General features: G+C 39.9%; 1 protein-coding gene across 1 annotated transcript in view; it reads right to left on the bottom strand.

Annotated features, from left to right (window-relative positions):
* The window catches only part of zbbx (zinc finger, B-box domain containing), a 65,360-nt gene that overhangs the window by 11,459 nt on the left and 35,874 nt on the right, over positions 1-18,027 (bottom strand). Inside the window, exons 8-13 of the mRNA XM_066684489.1 lie at positions 16,607-16,710; positions 12,015-12,133; positions 11,753-11,814; positions 8,208-9,415; positions 4,667-4,887; positions 994-1,156 (exon numbers count right to left, since the gene is read on the bottom strand). Of these exons, the coding sequence (XP_066540586.1) occupies positions 994-1,156; positions 4,667-4,887; positions 8,208-9,415; positions 11,753-11,814; positions 12,015-12,133; positions 16,607-16,710 (1,877 nt within the window). The remainder of the gene's footprint in view (positions 1-993; positions 1,157-4,666; positions 4,888-8,207; positions 9,416-11,752; positions 11,815-12,014; positions 12,134-16,606; positions 16,711-18,027) is intronic.

Below are 18,027 nucleotides of genomic sequence, written 5' to 3'. Positions count from 1 at the left end.
CGTGGGTTTCCTTCGGGTGACTGTCTGTGAGGAGTGTGGTGTGTTCTCTCTGTGTCTGCGTGGGTTTTCTCCGGGTGACTGTCTGTGAGGAGTGTGGTGTGTTCTCTTTGTGTTTGCGTGGGTTTCCTCCAGGTGACTGTCTGTGAGGAGTGTGGTGTGTTCTCTTTGTGTTTGCGTGGGTTTCCTCCAGGTGACTGTCTGTGAGGAGTGTGGTGTGTTCTCTCTGTGTTTGCGTGGGTTTCCTTCGGGTGACTGTCTGTGAGGAGTGTGGTGTGTTCTCTCTGTGTCTGCGTGGGTTTCCTCCGGGTGACTGTCTGTGAGGAGTGTGGTGTGTTCTCTTTGTGTTTGCGTGGGTTTCCTTCAGGTGACTGTCTGTGAGGAGTGTGGTGTGTTCTCCCTTTGTCTGCGTGGGTTTCCTCCCACATTAAATGCTCTTGACATGTTAACACATTACCTCAAGTTTTCTTTGCAGAAGACAGTCCTCATCAAAACACACAGGAATGGGTCCACAATTGTGTTTCTTCTTATTATTTTTGGAACACAATAAATATTTGCACAAGCAGCACACACAGCGCTTCTATAGCCATGATTGACAGTTTCTTGACCTGCCTCTCCAAGAAACTCTGAACTCACGCTATGACATGAACAAAGAATAGTCCGTGTCAAACGTGTAGTGTTGCCAGTCTCCTGACCAAGACACGGCATGAATTAATAGCACTAATCTGACAGAGTGAACGTTGTGAAAGACAAAAATAACGTGTAGTCTGATCCAGGTACAAGTGAATTATACGAACATCACACAGCATCATTAGTTTCCCATAGGCATTGCCACAGTTAGGACTGAAAGCTCGGTAAATTATTATATTGCTTGAAGAATCTCTAGTAAAGGTTCATTTTCTGGTATAAAAAAGTTTAAGCAACAGCCTTTATGCTGATGATATAAAAAGCCAAGTGTCCTTACCTGATACACGCACTTTAAAGCCTGGCACTAACCTGAGATTATGGCTTGTGGCCCTGACTGTCTCTCTGCTGGAGTGTGAGGTGGAGCTGGACTTGACTGGACAGACCTGAGGTCTAGTCCAAGAGTGAGAAAACCCTCCAGACCCTGGTACTCTTGGGATTCACTGGCATTTCGCTGGGCAAGAGAGATTAAAGCCTGAGAAGGAGAGAGAGAAAGAGAGTCTATTACTGGGGTAATACTGGTTATATTACTGGTGTTAAAATGGGTCAGGACAGTTCTGGAGCTTTTTTAAAAATATAACAAGTACACAAATAGGGTATTCTTAAAAATACAATAAATACACAAACATAGCTTGTTAAAAATGAAAAATAAATGTATAAATTACTGCAATTGTTTCTTACAATCATCAAGTCAAGGAGTCAACGAGCAGGATATCTTGCTTAGCCTGATAACTTTAGTCTTAGTTCAGTCTAAACCTAGCTATCTTAAGGGCTTCATCAAAAAATAATTTATGCTGTATGTCTAAACTGATCCCAGGTCAGTTCATTTCTGGATCTCAGATTCTGAACTGCTCTAAACTGTCCAAATAAACACATTAGCACACATTAACGCATGTGGGAATTTATCACATTCTTTTTTTTAAACGCTAATTAATCATTTAACAAATTCTGTTGAGTTCATAAGGCAGAATACATTTGATTTTCTGCTGAAATATGTATGAAATGTCATAACTAACCCTTTCTACTCACTTTGTCTCCCTCTCACACACCCACGCCCTAGCAGACAGAGCTCCTGTTTCGTCCTGTTTTGAGCCACTAGCTGTGCTGTAATATTAGTTTTCTAAATACTATTTTGCTAAAGCTCCCCCTGAAACCTTTGCTCAGCAAATTAAGAGATTCTAAATCAAAAATCCTCAATAATACAAAAAGATATTATAGTAAAGTACAAAAGAACGACTTTCCTTTCACCAGTTTGTTATGCGTATCACACTACACGTTTATCTCCCTCCCAAAATATATTAAAGTATTAGCGTTTTAACTTTATTGTTGTGGTTAAATGTTTTTAATGGATAGACAACTACTAATGTACATGTAATTTTATTGTGTTGATCAAACACTGATTCTTAAGTTTACATTTATATATCAATTAATTAAAGCTTCAATCGTAAGAAGGAACAATGTGATTAATTGCAGTAAAGTGTGTGATTTTATTTAAACAATTGAAAGGCCTAGTTTTTACTTTTTTTAAAGTGTTAGTCTTCTTTTGTCTTGTTCCTTCTATTAATGTCAAGTCTGCTAAATGAACTAAACTTAATTAGCCAAATAGGAGAAAATGTAAAAAAAAAAAAAAAAAAGATCACATTAGCATGCTAGTTAAATACCAGCTCTGCTTAGACTGATGTGAAAAAAAGTAAGATTCTAAGCGTGTTGTGTACACCGTTCATGTAAACAGAAGCGAAACACAACAGCTCTGATTGGGTTTCTCATTTTTGAAGGAAATGAGAAATGTGCTCTTTTTGATGGTTACCAGGCTGCCGTCCTTTTGATGCAAAATGAGGTTGGATGGAATAAAAAGGCCGGATAGTAATTAATCCTGAACAGCCTAAAGAACATGATTTTCTGATAGCCAGACAAAAGAGAGGAGATAAGAACGGTCTCTGATCAGACATTTAATTTCAGGTGTTTAATAAAACTCCTTTTCTTATCCTCTCTCTCTCCCTGTCTATCTTTATCTCTCTCGCTCTTTTGCACCATTAAACCTCAATAGTCCCATTTATGACTGCTCCAACATCACTTACTCGTCCTGTTTCTCATCAACTCGCTGAGTATAAAGGCCAGCAGGGCTTTTTCTCTTCTCCGCGGAACTGAATTAGTCAGGAATGCGTCATATCTAACTGACCTGGTCACTTTTAACCAAGAACATTCTGCACAAGGATTCATTATGAACTTTCTTCTCTGAAATACGTTTACAAAATGGCACTGAACAAAAATGTCTGTGCATCACAGAAATAACAAAAGACACAGTAGAATTATGTGACTGATGGCAGCATGGAGCTGAATATATATTGCTATGTTGATAGCATTTATTTTGTGATGTTATTCCCTTTCAGATTCTGGTCTTTTTGGTATTTTTCTCCCACCTTCGTAGCTGGAATTATCCACTAGGCTTTTTTTGCTGAACTCAGCGGATATCCAATCATTTTCGCCTTGTATGATGCACCCACAGTGCTTCTACTGCTAAAACAAAAGTTATAAATGGCATAACTGAAGCCCTTGATAATTAGCAAAACTGTCTTGTACTTTTTATAGATTTCACCAAAGCATTTGATACAGTTGGCCACAATATTTTCATGCAGCTATGTGGTTTGCAGACTCTCTATTATCTCTTATATCTTGTGCAGCTACAGTGTGCAGCCTATGAGATTTCTGCAGGGTTCCACAAGGCTCAGTCATGGGCCCTTTATTATTCACCTTGCATATTTGTGTATATATATATATATATATATATATATATATATATTGAGAAAAGGGTAGAAGGACGGGGAAGAATGGAAGAGCATACATGTCATATATATAAATCAAAGTATATTTTTGATGATTACGTCAAATGTTTTGGTGGAGCATAACATTCCATTATAGGTAAACTACATTAGCTTTAGTGTAAAACTAAAATGTAAACAACAGATATCAAAGATGTCTTCACTGACTGACTGACTGCTACCTTTTACGTAGACCCAGGGGTCCATTTACCCTTTTGGGTAACTACACCAATAAGAGTTCTCCTAAAACTGCATTAAATGACATCTCTAGCGTGATTATAATTGTATATCACTCTACCATGTGTTTTATCAGATATATAAAAATTAGAAACATTCATGCCATTCCCAGCATCAGAAAAGTCTCTTCCATTCCACATTTCCCATGATAAGAATCACCAGTGACCTTTCCATGTTCTGGTGACAGTTAAACAAGTGTAATTGCACATCAAAATGCACATAATGATAATTACAGAGCAGACACGGCTGGAAAATTAATGAAGAAAAAGTGCAGATTGTTCTATTCTGTTCCAGAGTGTGTTAACATGAAGAGAAAGAGAGGTCAGGTATGAGCGAAGTGTGAGGTTTTACTGTGGGAACACTGTGATGGATATAATTCTTAGAAGTCAGTTATTGCTGATCATCACAGAAGTGTGCTTTAATTTAATCGGAATTATTTCTGACTCAAAGTTCATTGAAAGAATTGGAGAAATAATGTTAGAAATGTGGATTCTTTCAAGCAAGTGTTTGAACGTAGAGCAGGAGATATTTTATTTTGATATGAATTTAACATTTTATATTTCTTTTTCATTTTTTATCTCATCATTTTTTGACATTATTACAGAAAACAGAAAATTATTCTCTGACTAAAAAATCAGGGGTGTTGTCTCTGTAATGTGCTAGAAGACTTTTTTTTATTGCCAAACAACATCAAGGCAACATCTGACTGAAAAACAACTGTATCCAGACAGAACTAAAATCACCAAAGTAGCCCTAAGTAGACATGAGTACAAATAAGTACACAGACATGGCCAGAAATCTGGATGGAAATAAAATCAGAGATGAACAACTGTAAAAGACGAAACTACCCCAGGACCCAGAGGAAATTTACACCCATCTGAAAAGAGCTCAAGAATGAATTTCTGACTCTGCTGTGGTGTTTTTCTTACCTGAGTCGGCTCAGTGAAAACACCTGACTGTAGCGTGTACTTCTCTGAGTCTAACAAACCGAGAGAAGAGTATACAGTTGAAGACAGAGAGGATGAGGGATGTAGAGGAGTAATTTTCTCCTCAGCGTCATGCTCTCCACCTTCCTTCATCATCACCTCTTCGTCAGAGGAGTCTTCATCAGCAGGAATCAGCCCAACACCATCACTCAGAGAGTCAGAATCTGAACAACAGAACAACAGCCAGAAACAAAGTGAGAGAAAGAAAGAAATGTCATGGAAATAATCCATCCATCCATTATCTGTACCCACTTATCCAGTTCAGGGTCGCGGTGGGTCCAGAGCCTACCTGGAATCATTGGGCGCAAGGCGGGAATACACCCTGGAGGGGGCACCAGTCCTTCACAGGGCAACACACACACACATTCACTCACACACTCACACCTACGGACACTTTTGAGTCGCCAATCAACCTACCAACGTGTGTTTTTTTGGACTGTGGGAGGAAACCGGAGCACCTGGAGGAAACCCACGCAGACACAGGGAGAACACACCACACTCCTCACAGACAGTCACCCGGAGCGGGAATCGAACCCACAACCTCCAGGTCCCTGGAGCTGTGTGACTGCGACACACACAAACAGTCACTGGATTGGGAACACCTACCTTGTTTCTACACTCATTACAAATTAAGGTGGGTTTTCCAGTTACCATTTAAAGTTTTAAACTACAATTTTAAGGCTAATTTAGTTACCACCTCATTTAATGCAACAACTGTCTTTCAGCTTGATGTCTGCATAGTTCTCCTAGTCAGCAAATAAAGCTCAAAGAAAAATGTACGTATGTTTGTGTGTCTGTGCGTGTGTGTGTGAGATCATGTCTCAGGTCAGCAGGGTTCCCTCTTTGCTGTGTGTTTTTGTGTTTCTAAGCAGAACAGGGTACGCACATTACTGTGTATCTTATCTCAGGTCAGTAGAGTTCCTGCTGTGCTGTAATGTGCTGTGTGTGTGTGTGTGTATTGTTCTCCTCTGATTCAGACTAGCAGGAGCCATGGGGCCTGCTGGTGATTAGGTTTCTGCCTTGTATTCTGGAGGTGTTCCTTGGTGCGTAATTACCTTCCTGCCTGGACCAACATGCCAAGTATTTACTTAAAACTCTAATCAATATCTAAAGAAGCCAAGCCTTTATTGCTGTGTCTAAACTGACTTTGGCAGAGGAGCAGGGACAGTGGAAAGTGGCAGCAACTGTGGACCCCTTCTGCAACAAAAACACACTAAACAAACTAAACACCAGCCTGTCTATAATTTGCAAAGCTTTGAGTAAACAATCTCAGTGTTACAAATAAGATGCAGTTTGCTCCTTCAATGTCTTGTTCTGACAGTGACATCTACAATTAAAGGAACACTATGTAATAATTGAACCTTAAAATTACAGCTTCAAAATCATTGTCATGCTTCACAGACCTGTTATAGAGAGAATAGAGCCTTTGGCGTTGCAAGTCCAGACTCAGCACTGCAGAAACAGCACTATGTAACTTTTGAAGGAGGGTAGGAAAAGGGCTGGGCAAAGCTATATACAAAACTATTACTTTCAATATGCCATGTTCAAACTGCTTTATTCAAACTTGCTTTACTCTGCTACATGGCAAGTCAGCTGGTAACAACAAAAAGTACAACTATATACAACTGTAAACACTGCCTTTTAAAATCTGAGCTCATAGGCAGGTGAAGCAAGTATTTATTCATTCACTCATCATCTGTAACTTTTGAACAAGGTTTTGGGGTCCAGATCCTACCTGAAATCACTGAACACAAGGCAGGAACACATCCTGGACAAAACCCAGTCCATCACCTCTGCAATATTTCTTACAACATCTTGTTATATTATTTTTTAGTGTTAGTCTTTTTACTAAATTGTGTATAAGGTTTCGTCTGTTTTTAGTCATTAATTTTTATTTGTTGTCAACCTCTTCCACATGGATAAGTGATATTTTTAAAAATTAAGGTTTTGTCTGGGTTTTTGCCTCCTGTCCACATGAAAACAGTGTTTAAGATCACTTGAAAACGCTCTCCAAATTCACTATAAATGAATTGTATGAAAAACATATGAAAAAAAATAAATGTTGTATTAGAAATATGTACTGCACTATTAAGATCCATCCATCCATCCATTATCTGTAACCGCTTATCCAATTTAGGGTTGCGGGGGGTCCAGAGCCTACCTGGAATCATCGGGCGCAAGGCGGGAATACACCCTGGAGGGGACGCCAGTCCTTCACAGGGCAACACAGACACACACACATTCACTCACACCTACGGACACTTTCGAGTCGCCAATCCACCTGCAACGTGTGTTTTTGGACTGTGGGAGGAAACCGGAGCACCCGGAGGAAACCCACGCGGACACGGGGAGAACACACCAACTCCTCACAGACAGTCACCCGGAGCAGGAATCGAACCCACAACCTGCAGGCCCCTGGAGCTGTGTGACTGCGACACTACCTGCTGCGCCACCGTGCCACCCACTATTAAGATCTAGATTCAGTAAATTCATGACTTGCATAGTGCACTACATAGGGAGTATGGAGTGATTTGGGATTAAACCTCTGTTTCATTCATGCTTCATGGTGTTTTGATGTATATTCTTAAAGAGGTACTATGGCCCCCTACAGGACTGGTATAATAATGCAACCATTTTCATATTCGTCTGGATGAGGATATTTTCAAACTATCCAGATCCATGTGGATGGGGCATTAGTCTAGTTTTAATCATTACATTACAAAAGCTGCCTAATTTTAGTCATGTATGTTTTACTATTTTAAAGGATGTTCAATATATATTTTGCATATATTTAACATTAACATTTACCAACATGGCCAACTGCTGATACAAGCGGCACGAGGATGCTCAAAGATATGATTCTTCTGTTGTGAATCTTCCCTTAAAAACCCTCTTTATTCCTCACTCTGAAATTTACAAAAATATTTTAAGAGCATGATTCCGAAGCTGTCCTGCCGAGCAGTGTCTCTGTACACTGAGAGCGGTCGGGCGGACTAAACAAAGTGAAGAAGAGTCAACTCCCAAAGAAACATTTCATCAAGCATTGTGACCCTGACAACAGCAGAGACGGAGCATTGCCCTGTTTGTATTTCCTTGTGATTATCTGTTTTCAAATCAGAAATAACAGATTATTTATCAGTCTTTCACACTACCCTTTAGTTTTCATTCGTTTACAAAACCTGCTAAATATTTTTTCATAATTCTCATCTTCAAATGTTTATTTTTACCTCGTTTTCATCTAATTTCTGTTGTGAAAAATATGTTGTCAAAGAATATATATCATTATCAGCTTCACTCTTTCTATGTAGCCATCATTATTCACTTTGTTTCTTTGAGTTTATATTTGTTGAAGCACTGCCCATACCATCGCCCATAAGCAATATTCTATATTTTGTCTTAACTGCTCACATGGACCACTAGTGGTCTGGAGCCCTAAGGATGCACCCATCAAACTCCTGGACCCTGTGTGTCTATATGTACCAACCTGATAAGCTCAGTGACGGAGAAAGTGGAGAGCTGCGAGGTGGAGGTGACACATATAGGTCTGTTGAATTTTCAGAGATTGCTGGTAGATGAAAGCAGTCAGCTAAATCCAAGGAATCATCCTCCAGGTACTCCAAGGACAATACTGCTTCTGCAGGAACTGATGTCTGCTGAGGCAATGAGCTGAAGCTCTGAGATGGAGTGTCAGTTGCTTTTGAGCTGGAGGTTAAAGAATATTTAGGAGAACTGAGGTCCAAAGGTCTTATGGTTGAAGTTGGAGAATCTGACATAGACTTGACGTGTACTGGACTTTGGCTGGTGGTCAGGGAATCTGAAGTACACTCTAGGTCTACTTGTCTTGGGCTGGGTGTTGGGGAATATGAAGTGGACTTTAGGACTGCTGGAATTGGACTAGAATTTGGAGAATATGACGTAGACCTGAGGCCTACTGCTCTTGGGCTGATGGTTAGAGAATCAACAGCAGACTTAAGGACTACAGATCTTAAGTCAGTGGTTGGAGATTCTGAAGTACATCCGAGGTCTACTGGTCTTGGTGTGGGGCTTGCAGAACCTGAAGTGGGCTTAGGAATTACTGGTCTTGGGCTATTGGCTGGAGAACCTGAAGTGGATTTGAGGGCCACTGATTTTTCACTGGTGATTGAAGAATTTGAAGATGCCTTGAGAAATGCAGGTCTTGGGCTAGAAGCTAGAGAATGTGACTTGGGAATGAGTGGTCTTGAATGATGGCTAGATTCTAGTGATTTTTGGTTCAGTTTTTGGTCAGGAATTATAGGGAACACAGGTGAAGCACAGTGAGGTGGGGGTAGAAGAGAGAATTCTTGGTTCTGAGGGCCTCGCTGGTGTTGGGTCTCACTGGTCATGGAGGACAGAGGAGTAGAGGAAAGCATGGTTTCTGTAAATGTGAACTTTGGGCTTCTTGGAATCTGTGATTTTGGGAAGTTACTAAGAGTCGGTGACTGTGCTCTTTGAAGTTTGTGTTTCACTTGCTGATCTTCCCTTGTGAACTCAGATGAGAGATCTGATGTTGAAATGTGGAGCTCGTGAGATTGGAATGCTGATGAGAACTTATCAGATGATGATGATGATGCTAGGAGACGTTTTGGTGACTGAAGTGAAGCTCTTTCAATAGGTAAAACTTCTATGTGGCTTCTTGAAGAGGTAAATGAATCCCCACTTTCTTCGTTCATTCTATTAGGGGCCCAAAGAAAAAGTTAGGATTAACAAAATGTCACTATTCAGAAGTTTGTAAATCATATTAACTGGTGTCTTTTGGTATTGTTGCTCCTGGCCTCCCCTTACCATTGCAGAGTGTAATTCACTTTTACAGCACTGTCCTGACCTCAGGGTTTCCTCCACATAGTGCAGTTTCTACAGTGCTGAATTTGAAATAGCAATGACAGAGTCTATTCTCCTATACTACTGGTCAGTGAACCATAACAATAATTTTGAAGCTATAATTTTAAGGTACAAATGTGAACCACTGAATTGTGACACACTGGCGATGCTTCAGAGCTGTAGGTCCACCATCCACCGCAGTGAGCAGCTCAGTGTTTTACTGGAGCCTCCAACAGAAATGTGTTGAAAGTTGTTGAGGTAATATTTATCACAGTCTCTTCTTTATGTTTGGAGAATATTTCTGTGACCCAGCCTTTTGTTTTCTACTATATATTTAACAAACAGAAAGTCATCTTGTCTCTCCCTATAACGACACAAATTCACGGACACAACTCATCGTTACTGACTTTCTGATGAGTAAATTACATCTGCACAAATTTAGTTTAAATTCACACAAAAATGGGCAAAATCTCCAGACTATTAAAGCCAGAACCCCAAAGCGAGGTGTTACTCAATATAAACGAGGCTGTGAATTTGTTACAGCACCGTTTTATCAGTCGGACCCTTATAGAAATGCAAGTCAGTAATAAATAAGTAGTTCCCAGTGATGCCTTGTTCATTTATCGAGTATAGATTACTTGCTTGGTAAAATGTCAAGGTGCTTGGTTTTTAGAAATGTTCAAAAACTTAAATGTCAAAATGTTATCTTGTTGCTGTCTGGTAAACGAGTTGCTTTAATGTCATCTCAACATGGTGCTTCAATTTTGTAGTTTTGTATGAACAGAAAACAACAGGCTTTCCATGATCATACACACACTGTCAGCAACTGACAAGATAAACTATTTTTATTGTTTGTTATTATTGTAAATAAAGACATTATTATGAAGCACCAAAGCTTCTCCAGACCTTCAAATGACAAGGGGATGTATTTTGAGCTTTGCTGTTTTTGAAATGCCACAAACACCTTTGTGACAATGGCTATATGGCTAACGGCGGTCCGGCTAAACTAGGCTTGCCTAGTTTCCCTTTGCTCCTGTATACTAATAATCAGGAAGCATTGTATGCAGTTTGGCCATCAAGAGGTCATTAGGGCAGGTAAAAGATATATACAACAACAGAAAATGAATAAAATCAAATAAAGCATTAATTATGGCCGGGCAGTGTGGCCAAAAATGAGTATCACGCTATTATTTTAAATTCTGGCTGTTTCACAGTATATCACAATATTTTTAAATGTACTATTTATTTGTTTGTTTGTTTATTTATAGCCTAATTGGAATCTTATATAGGTTTGTGGAAACTGCACTATGTACATTGTTGGAGGTGGGTACACCATACTCTACAGCTTTAAGGGGGAGCACAGGAGCAAAAGTTCCAAATTTACCTGTTGTAACTAATATAAGGATAACGTTCTTGATGGGTTTTCAGCCAAATGTAGTGTGTTATTTTATATATGAAACTCTCCCCAAGATTGAGCTTCTGTTACTGAGAAACTGCATGTCTTCCTCATGGGTATCACTATATTATACCACTATATAGTGGCCCTATTTTCAGTCGTCTTTGCTTAACAAAAGCAGTTTGAGGATGAGAAGCCAAACCATGTAGGATCATATAAACAAAACACACATCTGCAAATTTATTCAGCTCTGGGCTGGAGGCCAGGTAGCAGACTGTAAGCCAAATATGAAACGATCATTGCATTAAAATATCCTTATTTATTACCTTTGTTATTGGCTTTTTAATATAAGATTATAATTAATCATAACAGCAATATATTTACACACTAAATAAAAGAAAAGCAATGATACATCACAAAAGCAACTTAGTTATATAAAGTTACGTTATTTTTCTTATAAGTCAGTTATGATTACCAAACATGTCAACATGCTAATTTTTTTACCACTTCATTCTCAGTGTTTTTCTGGATTTGATTTTATGGAATACATCGCTCTATTTATGACTATAGATTTTTTAAACATGATGCTGTGCCAAAACTGAACATTGGACATTAAAGCTGCACACTGGACATTACTAAGCAGTTATTCCAAACTTTTGATTGGTGGTTTATCACCAAACGCCAGGACACAGGAGAAAAATGATCAAAAGCCCATCTTATTTTCAAGGCATGCTGGGAAACCCACTTTTGTTTTTCATCCATGAAATCACTTCCCTATACATAACATGGCTTACTTTTTCTTATCATGTCCCTGCTTGACTCCAGAAGAACCAGACGCCGGAGTGTCCCCAACGGTCTGAAAAAATTAAAAGCATAAAAACAACTGAGAGGGAAAAGCCTGGAGAGAGAGGAGATTAAAGTAGGGGAGTCTGAATTCACGTCATGGGGTCAGCTACGATACGAAAGAGTCCAGATAGTGCATATCTGGACTGTTTGTGCCCACGAGTGATTGGTACGACAGCCTCAGAGAAAACGGCCACTACGGCTCAGGTTTACCTCGTCTATCTCTGTGATGCTCAGCCAGGATTTGGACCTTTTTTCTGCTTTTTCTCCTCCTACCGGGTTGGACACTGCAAACAGAGACTTGCAGTATTCGTGCAGAGCCATCTCCTCAGCTGCAGAACACAGATACCACACACACAGAGATTACAAAAGAGGAGTGAAACAAAAAACACACAACATTTCATACACTGTTTTCTATATATAAATTATGACAAAGATGCAAAGTCACTGTCCAATTTTGTACATTTTTAATTTACTACATCATTTGAACACAGCAGGTGTCCTTTACATTCTGTGATTTCATGAAGAATTAACCAATAGTTATGTTCCAAAATTACTGGAACTTTTGCATTGACTTCCCTTGAATGTAGAGGAGGTTTTTCCCCTTCTCCTGTAAAGTTACTTTTAAGTTATTTTGGGAGATACGTGTTTTTAATTGGACAGCCACGATCTATATATCAGCCAGTCCCTAAATGCTCAGTGCCATCTTTGGTCAGAATGAATGGGAACACTATTTTCTATAGCAATGTCAGGTAGAACTGAGCATTTAGGGTCTGGCCGAGCCTGTAATGAACAACAAAGGTTTTGAAATTTCTATGTTGATAATTTTGAACTACAAAAGATATTGCAAATCTGATTGTGGCAATCGATTTCTGAGACAATTCTGGTCTTCTTTGATATGCTACATTACCATCTTCCTATTGGAAAAACATGCCCTTGATCTAATATGGTGGCTTTCAAGATGGCGGTCATGTTCCAGACAAAACCTAAAAGATAGGCCCCCTCATCCATCACTAGATGGGGTATTCAGATATGTCATTTTCCCTTTCTTATATGTATATATACACAAATATGTCCCCCATATTTAGAGGATAACTTTCACTTTGTTAGCATTAATTATACATCAATCAGCCGCATCAAAATTACCAACATGCAAGGTTTTAAAAACCCACAGCCAGTCACAATGGCACCTATTTAGAGGTAGGACTAACACACCAACCAGCAACTAAACACAAATTGCCAAGTGCAAGAATCTGGCCCGCCCAGACAGGAGTCAGACCATGAAGGCCAGCCCACTGGGCCTGAACAGGGCTCCCCTGGCAGGCAGCAGCCCCCACCCACCAAACCTGATCCAAAAATAACAACCAGCCAATGAATGACAAGGCCATGGGTTCCCAACATCCAGACATAAAGGGCCCACCTTACAACCCACAGGATCTTTCATGGATCTGCTGCCAATCTCCCAGTGTCAGAGTGCTAGGTACCACAGGACACCCAGAGAGTTTCAGTGGAGCCCCAGCCCAGATGGGCCTGCACCACACCAGTGGCTCTAAGGACCCACCACACTCCTCTTAAAGTGAAGGAGCATCGCTTCTACTCTGAACTCCTCCCAGACCTCAAAGCACCTCACACAATCAGGAAGAGAATGTCCAGCAAACCGCTGGTTCACTCAATATGAATCAGTATCTCCCGATAGATTGAAAACATATAAACGCATAAAAAACAGCAATTTCCTCACAATTTTTAACTTCTATGAGCTTTGTACACAGCATCAATATTTTGTGCTTTGTTAGAGAGCGGCAGCAGATAACAACACAAAATGCAGATGCAGTGGGGTGGGGTGCCGAGTGACGAACAAGAACAGAGTGACGGTTGAAGGAGGAGGACACTCATTTAGAGTCCACTCACAGAGTCCCCTCTCCTGAATGAAGACTAATGAATTCATTTCCTTTTAAAATATTTGAACAGTTACGTAAAGTCAACACTTTCATATCCTCTATTGGACTTGCAACAACGATTATCAGGAAATGGCCCAAAGGAACAAACGGCCAAAAGCAATTAACTCGCGCAGTGAAGTCCTGTCCAAATGCCATGTGCAAAACACATGTTTTATTCATGAGCGAGGGGCCAGAAAAAAAAAAAGCCTCCATTTCCCAAATCTCCAGAGCTGGATGCTTCTATCTGTCCGCCGAGACGTCCTGTCCGACTTAAAACAAAGCTCACCGTCTCCCGGGAACAGGGTCAAGACTGTGACCCTTGGACCTCAAGTCCTGATTAAAAGTCACATTTAAGGCCTTACTCACGGCAAAGAGGAGTGTCAGAAAAGAGATAAAAGACTTTTAAAGAGGGGAATATGGGAGAGGTCACATTCAGGTGGCAGTAAAATGGATTGCAGGATTTTGTCCAAAAGAGTTAAGGTCAGGGCTGTAAATCATGAAGGACATGATCCAATTATGACTCCTTAACAATGGTTTGGTGCATCATGAGATTTTTCAAATGCAATGTTATTATTTTGGTACGATTCAGAATTATTATTAATGTTTTTCCTGTTTTCTCTTCAGTTTAGTTTTTGGAGCAAAGTACAAAGCACTACATTTCGTTGTTAGGTTTCCAAACATTTTTAGACACTCCACTGTGTATAATCTCTGCAGAAAAGCAACAAACGAAACAGGTCCAGGTTCTAGAAATGATCATCCGACATCAGTGCCTGATCTCACAGATGCTCTCGTGGCCGCAATCAAATCCTCACAGCGATGTTCCGATATCAGCACAGCTGTCAGATCCAGAGCTCTGATTTAATCTCACAGCACAGATCTTAGATCTCTCCCTTTCACCCACCAGCCCCCAACCTCAATAACAGCCTGAGATTAGACTTCACTGCCGGACTCTGATGGACTGGCACTGGAGCTCCACTCACTTTAGCGAAGGAGTGGAATACTTTCCTGCAGAGTGTGTGTGTGTGTGTCAATCATCGCTGAGTTAGCAGTGGCTGCTCTGATTTCATGTATTGATTTAGTAAATGTGGGAAACACATACAATTTGTTTAAAAGTGGACTTATTCACTAGTGGTGCTACGTGAACAGATAAGTGTTAAAGGTTATTTTGTGTAACATATAAATGAAATTCACAATTCAAACATTCTGTGGCTATTTTTATTTTATGTGACTTCTGTGCAGTTTTTAAAATGACAATTAGCATTTTATTTAAAAAAATATTAATAAATATTTAGTTTGAAAATGGTAAGCGAGAAGAATTAATTCATCACTGTTATGAAATAAATAAATATATATATAATTTACAGTAGAATACATCAGCTGTGGTTGCCAGAATTTCACAGTAAAATAAAGTGTTGCAATGTATAAGATATATGCTTTTGTAGCAACCATTGATTTTTTATTCATTCATTAATTCATTATCTGTAACCCTTATCCAGTTCAGGGCCGCGGTGGGTCCAGAGCCTACCTGGAATCATTGGGTGCAAGGCGGGAATACACCCTGGAGGGCAACACACAAACACGCACACACACTTTTGAGTCGCCAATCCAGTTACCAAAATGTGTTTTTGGACTGTGGGAGGAAACCGGAGCACCCGGAGGAAACCCACGCGGACACAGGGAGAACACACCACACTCCTCACAGACAGTCACCCGGAGGAAACCCACGCAGACACAGGGAGAACACACCACACTCCTCACAGTCACCCGGAGGAAACCCACGCAGACACAGGGAGAACACACCACACTCCTCACAGACAGTCACCCGAAGGAAACCCACGCAGACACAGAGAGAACACACCACACTCCTCACAGACAGTCACCCGGAGGAAACCCACGCAGACACAGGGAGAACACACCACACTCCTCACAGACAGTCACCCGAAGGAAACCCACGCAGACACAGGGAGAACACACCACACTCCTCACAGACAGTCACCCGGAGCAGGAATCGAACCCACAACCTCCAGGCCCCAGGAGCTGTGTGACTGCGACACTACCTGCTGCGCCACCATATAAAATCATATAAAATCAACCCTGTATAAAATCAATACAACTTAAAAATCTACAATTAATATAAAATATGGGTCGGGTAAGTTCCATAATTAAAGTTCCTGAATATGTACGTTTGAGGGTACCACCACAGTGACAATTATTCTGACAATGTACTCTGTAAAAAAATAAAAACCCATTTAAAAAACAAGTAAGAAACATGGTTTTGAGAGTTAACATATAAATACTGTGATAAATAAGAGATTGGAGACAGAGACCTAACCATACTGTGAATAAATGACCTTTATACGGCCCTTAAAGGGGCACTGTCCAGAAAGGAGTAAGGGAACAGGCCGTATATTTGGGCTTGGTGTATGATGAGATTCAGGGGCACCTTGGCCACATGTACCACCCATTATAGATTGGATATTTAACAGTGACAAAATGTATTTTTCACAAAAAATTAATGCAAAAGTTAGTGTTTTCTGTTACAATATGGATATTACAGAATATTTCCATAATAAACAAGTGTGTTTAATACATGATCAATGAATGTTTTCCAATAAAGAGATGTTAAAATTTGTGTTTTGACTGATGAATGTATTTACAGTTTTTTCACTGTTCAGACTGTCATGGCTTGGCAATTGTTAGTGTTTGTGTTTTTGAGTTTCTGCTCATTCCTCTACATTTTATCTTTCCATATTTATTTCCTAAGTCCTTTTCTGTCTTCAGTCGTACTGAGCTTTGTTACTGTACTGCTTTGTGACTGGGACACTCCACTGACTCTGTAGCATTAACAATTGAGGGAATTATGCTAACCTGTTAGCTCGTAGCTCTCTTCCTCAGGCCGTGTGCTTGTGAGTGAGCGTGTGTCTGGATGGGGTTTCAGGTCGGAAAATGGATGACAGGATTCAACTGGAGTTCTGAAAGAGAGAATAAGAGAGCATAAACCTAATGCAGCAAACGAGAATCCAATCAGAACATCTATCTGATGTTATTGATAGCTATGGTATAGAGATATGACCAGTAATGCTGGTGGTTAGCAACTAGGTATGAGAACCCTGACCAAACACAAGCAGAAATGTGTGTGGTATGGCATTCATGAGACTTATATTTAGGACACAACCTTCTAGACCTGTATGAATGAGGGAGATCTTTATGAGTGCCTGCTCATATGATATGATTAGTTCTGAATCAAAACACCATGCCAACAGGCTGGAGAACACAGTTCCACTGCTCCACTAGCCAATGTTTGTGGCCATGTGTTCATGTGCATCTGCTACAGAGTGTCCTCCTCTATTAATAACGGTTTTGTTCTGAGATTATGCAAGGGGTTTATAGCCAAGTGTCTCATGCGTCGCTCCCCTCTAAACCCTGTACATCTCTTTAGCTGCAGTATGTTCTTTTCTCTCTCTCAGTTTAGGAGTGTGTTTAGGTTAATATTTAGTTATCCGTGTATACTTTGCGTGTGGGAGATTTTCCTGTGCTCATTGTTAATGACTGCGACTAAGGGAGACGTGGCTTTAATAAGCTGACTCTGCAAATCCATCCGTCTACTGCTTCGTTAAAAAACCCAACAGAAAAGTGCAGAGTTTGGGCTCCTCAGAGCTGGGAATGGGGAGTAGCCTAGTGCTTGTGGCGGTGTAATAACAAGACATATGGTCAATTCTGTTCTAATGCTGCATTTACAATGCCATTTTATGGGTATTTCGCTAAAATGGAGAACTAGACTCGGGATAGCTGTCACCTAGGGAAACGTCTTATTTGCATAAATTTAACCTAGCATCCACTTTTTCTTTTTATTATTTTTCCATTGTATTCAGTCATAATTCATCTCCATACATGTGAGAAATGAGGGTAAAACTTTATATGAATATTGTCTACAAAACGTTTAAATCAATATTCATAAGCTATACATGTTTTACATTGTATTAATTTGGACTAATATGTCATATTTTAGCAAAATGTTTTTTTTTTCAAAATAAAAGTCACTTTCATAATCAAATTACAGATGCCATTCATCCATTGATAGACAACACCTTGATCAACCTCACTCACAGGGTGCTGATAATTTTGTAAGGAATGTGCTTTATCATAAATAAACTTGTTTTGTTTTTTTACCTCAAAAGTGATAGATGCCACACTAATCTGAGTGAAATGCATGGTATTTGGACCTTTAAGTGGGACCTGCATTTGGGACTAGCTCGCTTTACATATTAATCAACACTTTACTGCTTTGC

The sequence above is a fragment of the Hoplias malabaricus genome, chromosome 11, assembly GCF_029633855.1.
Source record: "Hoplias malabaricus isolate fHopMal1 chromosome 11, fHopMal1.hap1, whole genome shotgun sequence".
NCBI classification, from domain to species: domain Eukaryota; kingdom Metazoa; phylum Chordata; class Actinopteri; order Characiformes; family Erythrinidae; genus Hoplias; species Hoplias malabaricus.
The sequence above is the reverse complement of the archived record's forward strand: the minus strand, read 5'-3'. Positions and strand labels throughout refer to the sequence as shown.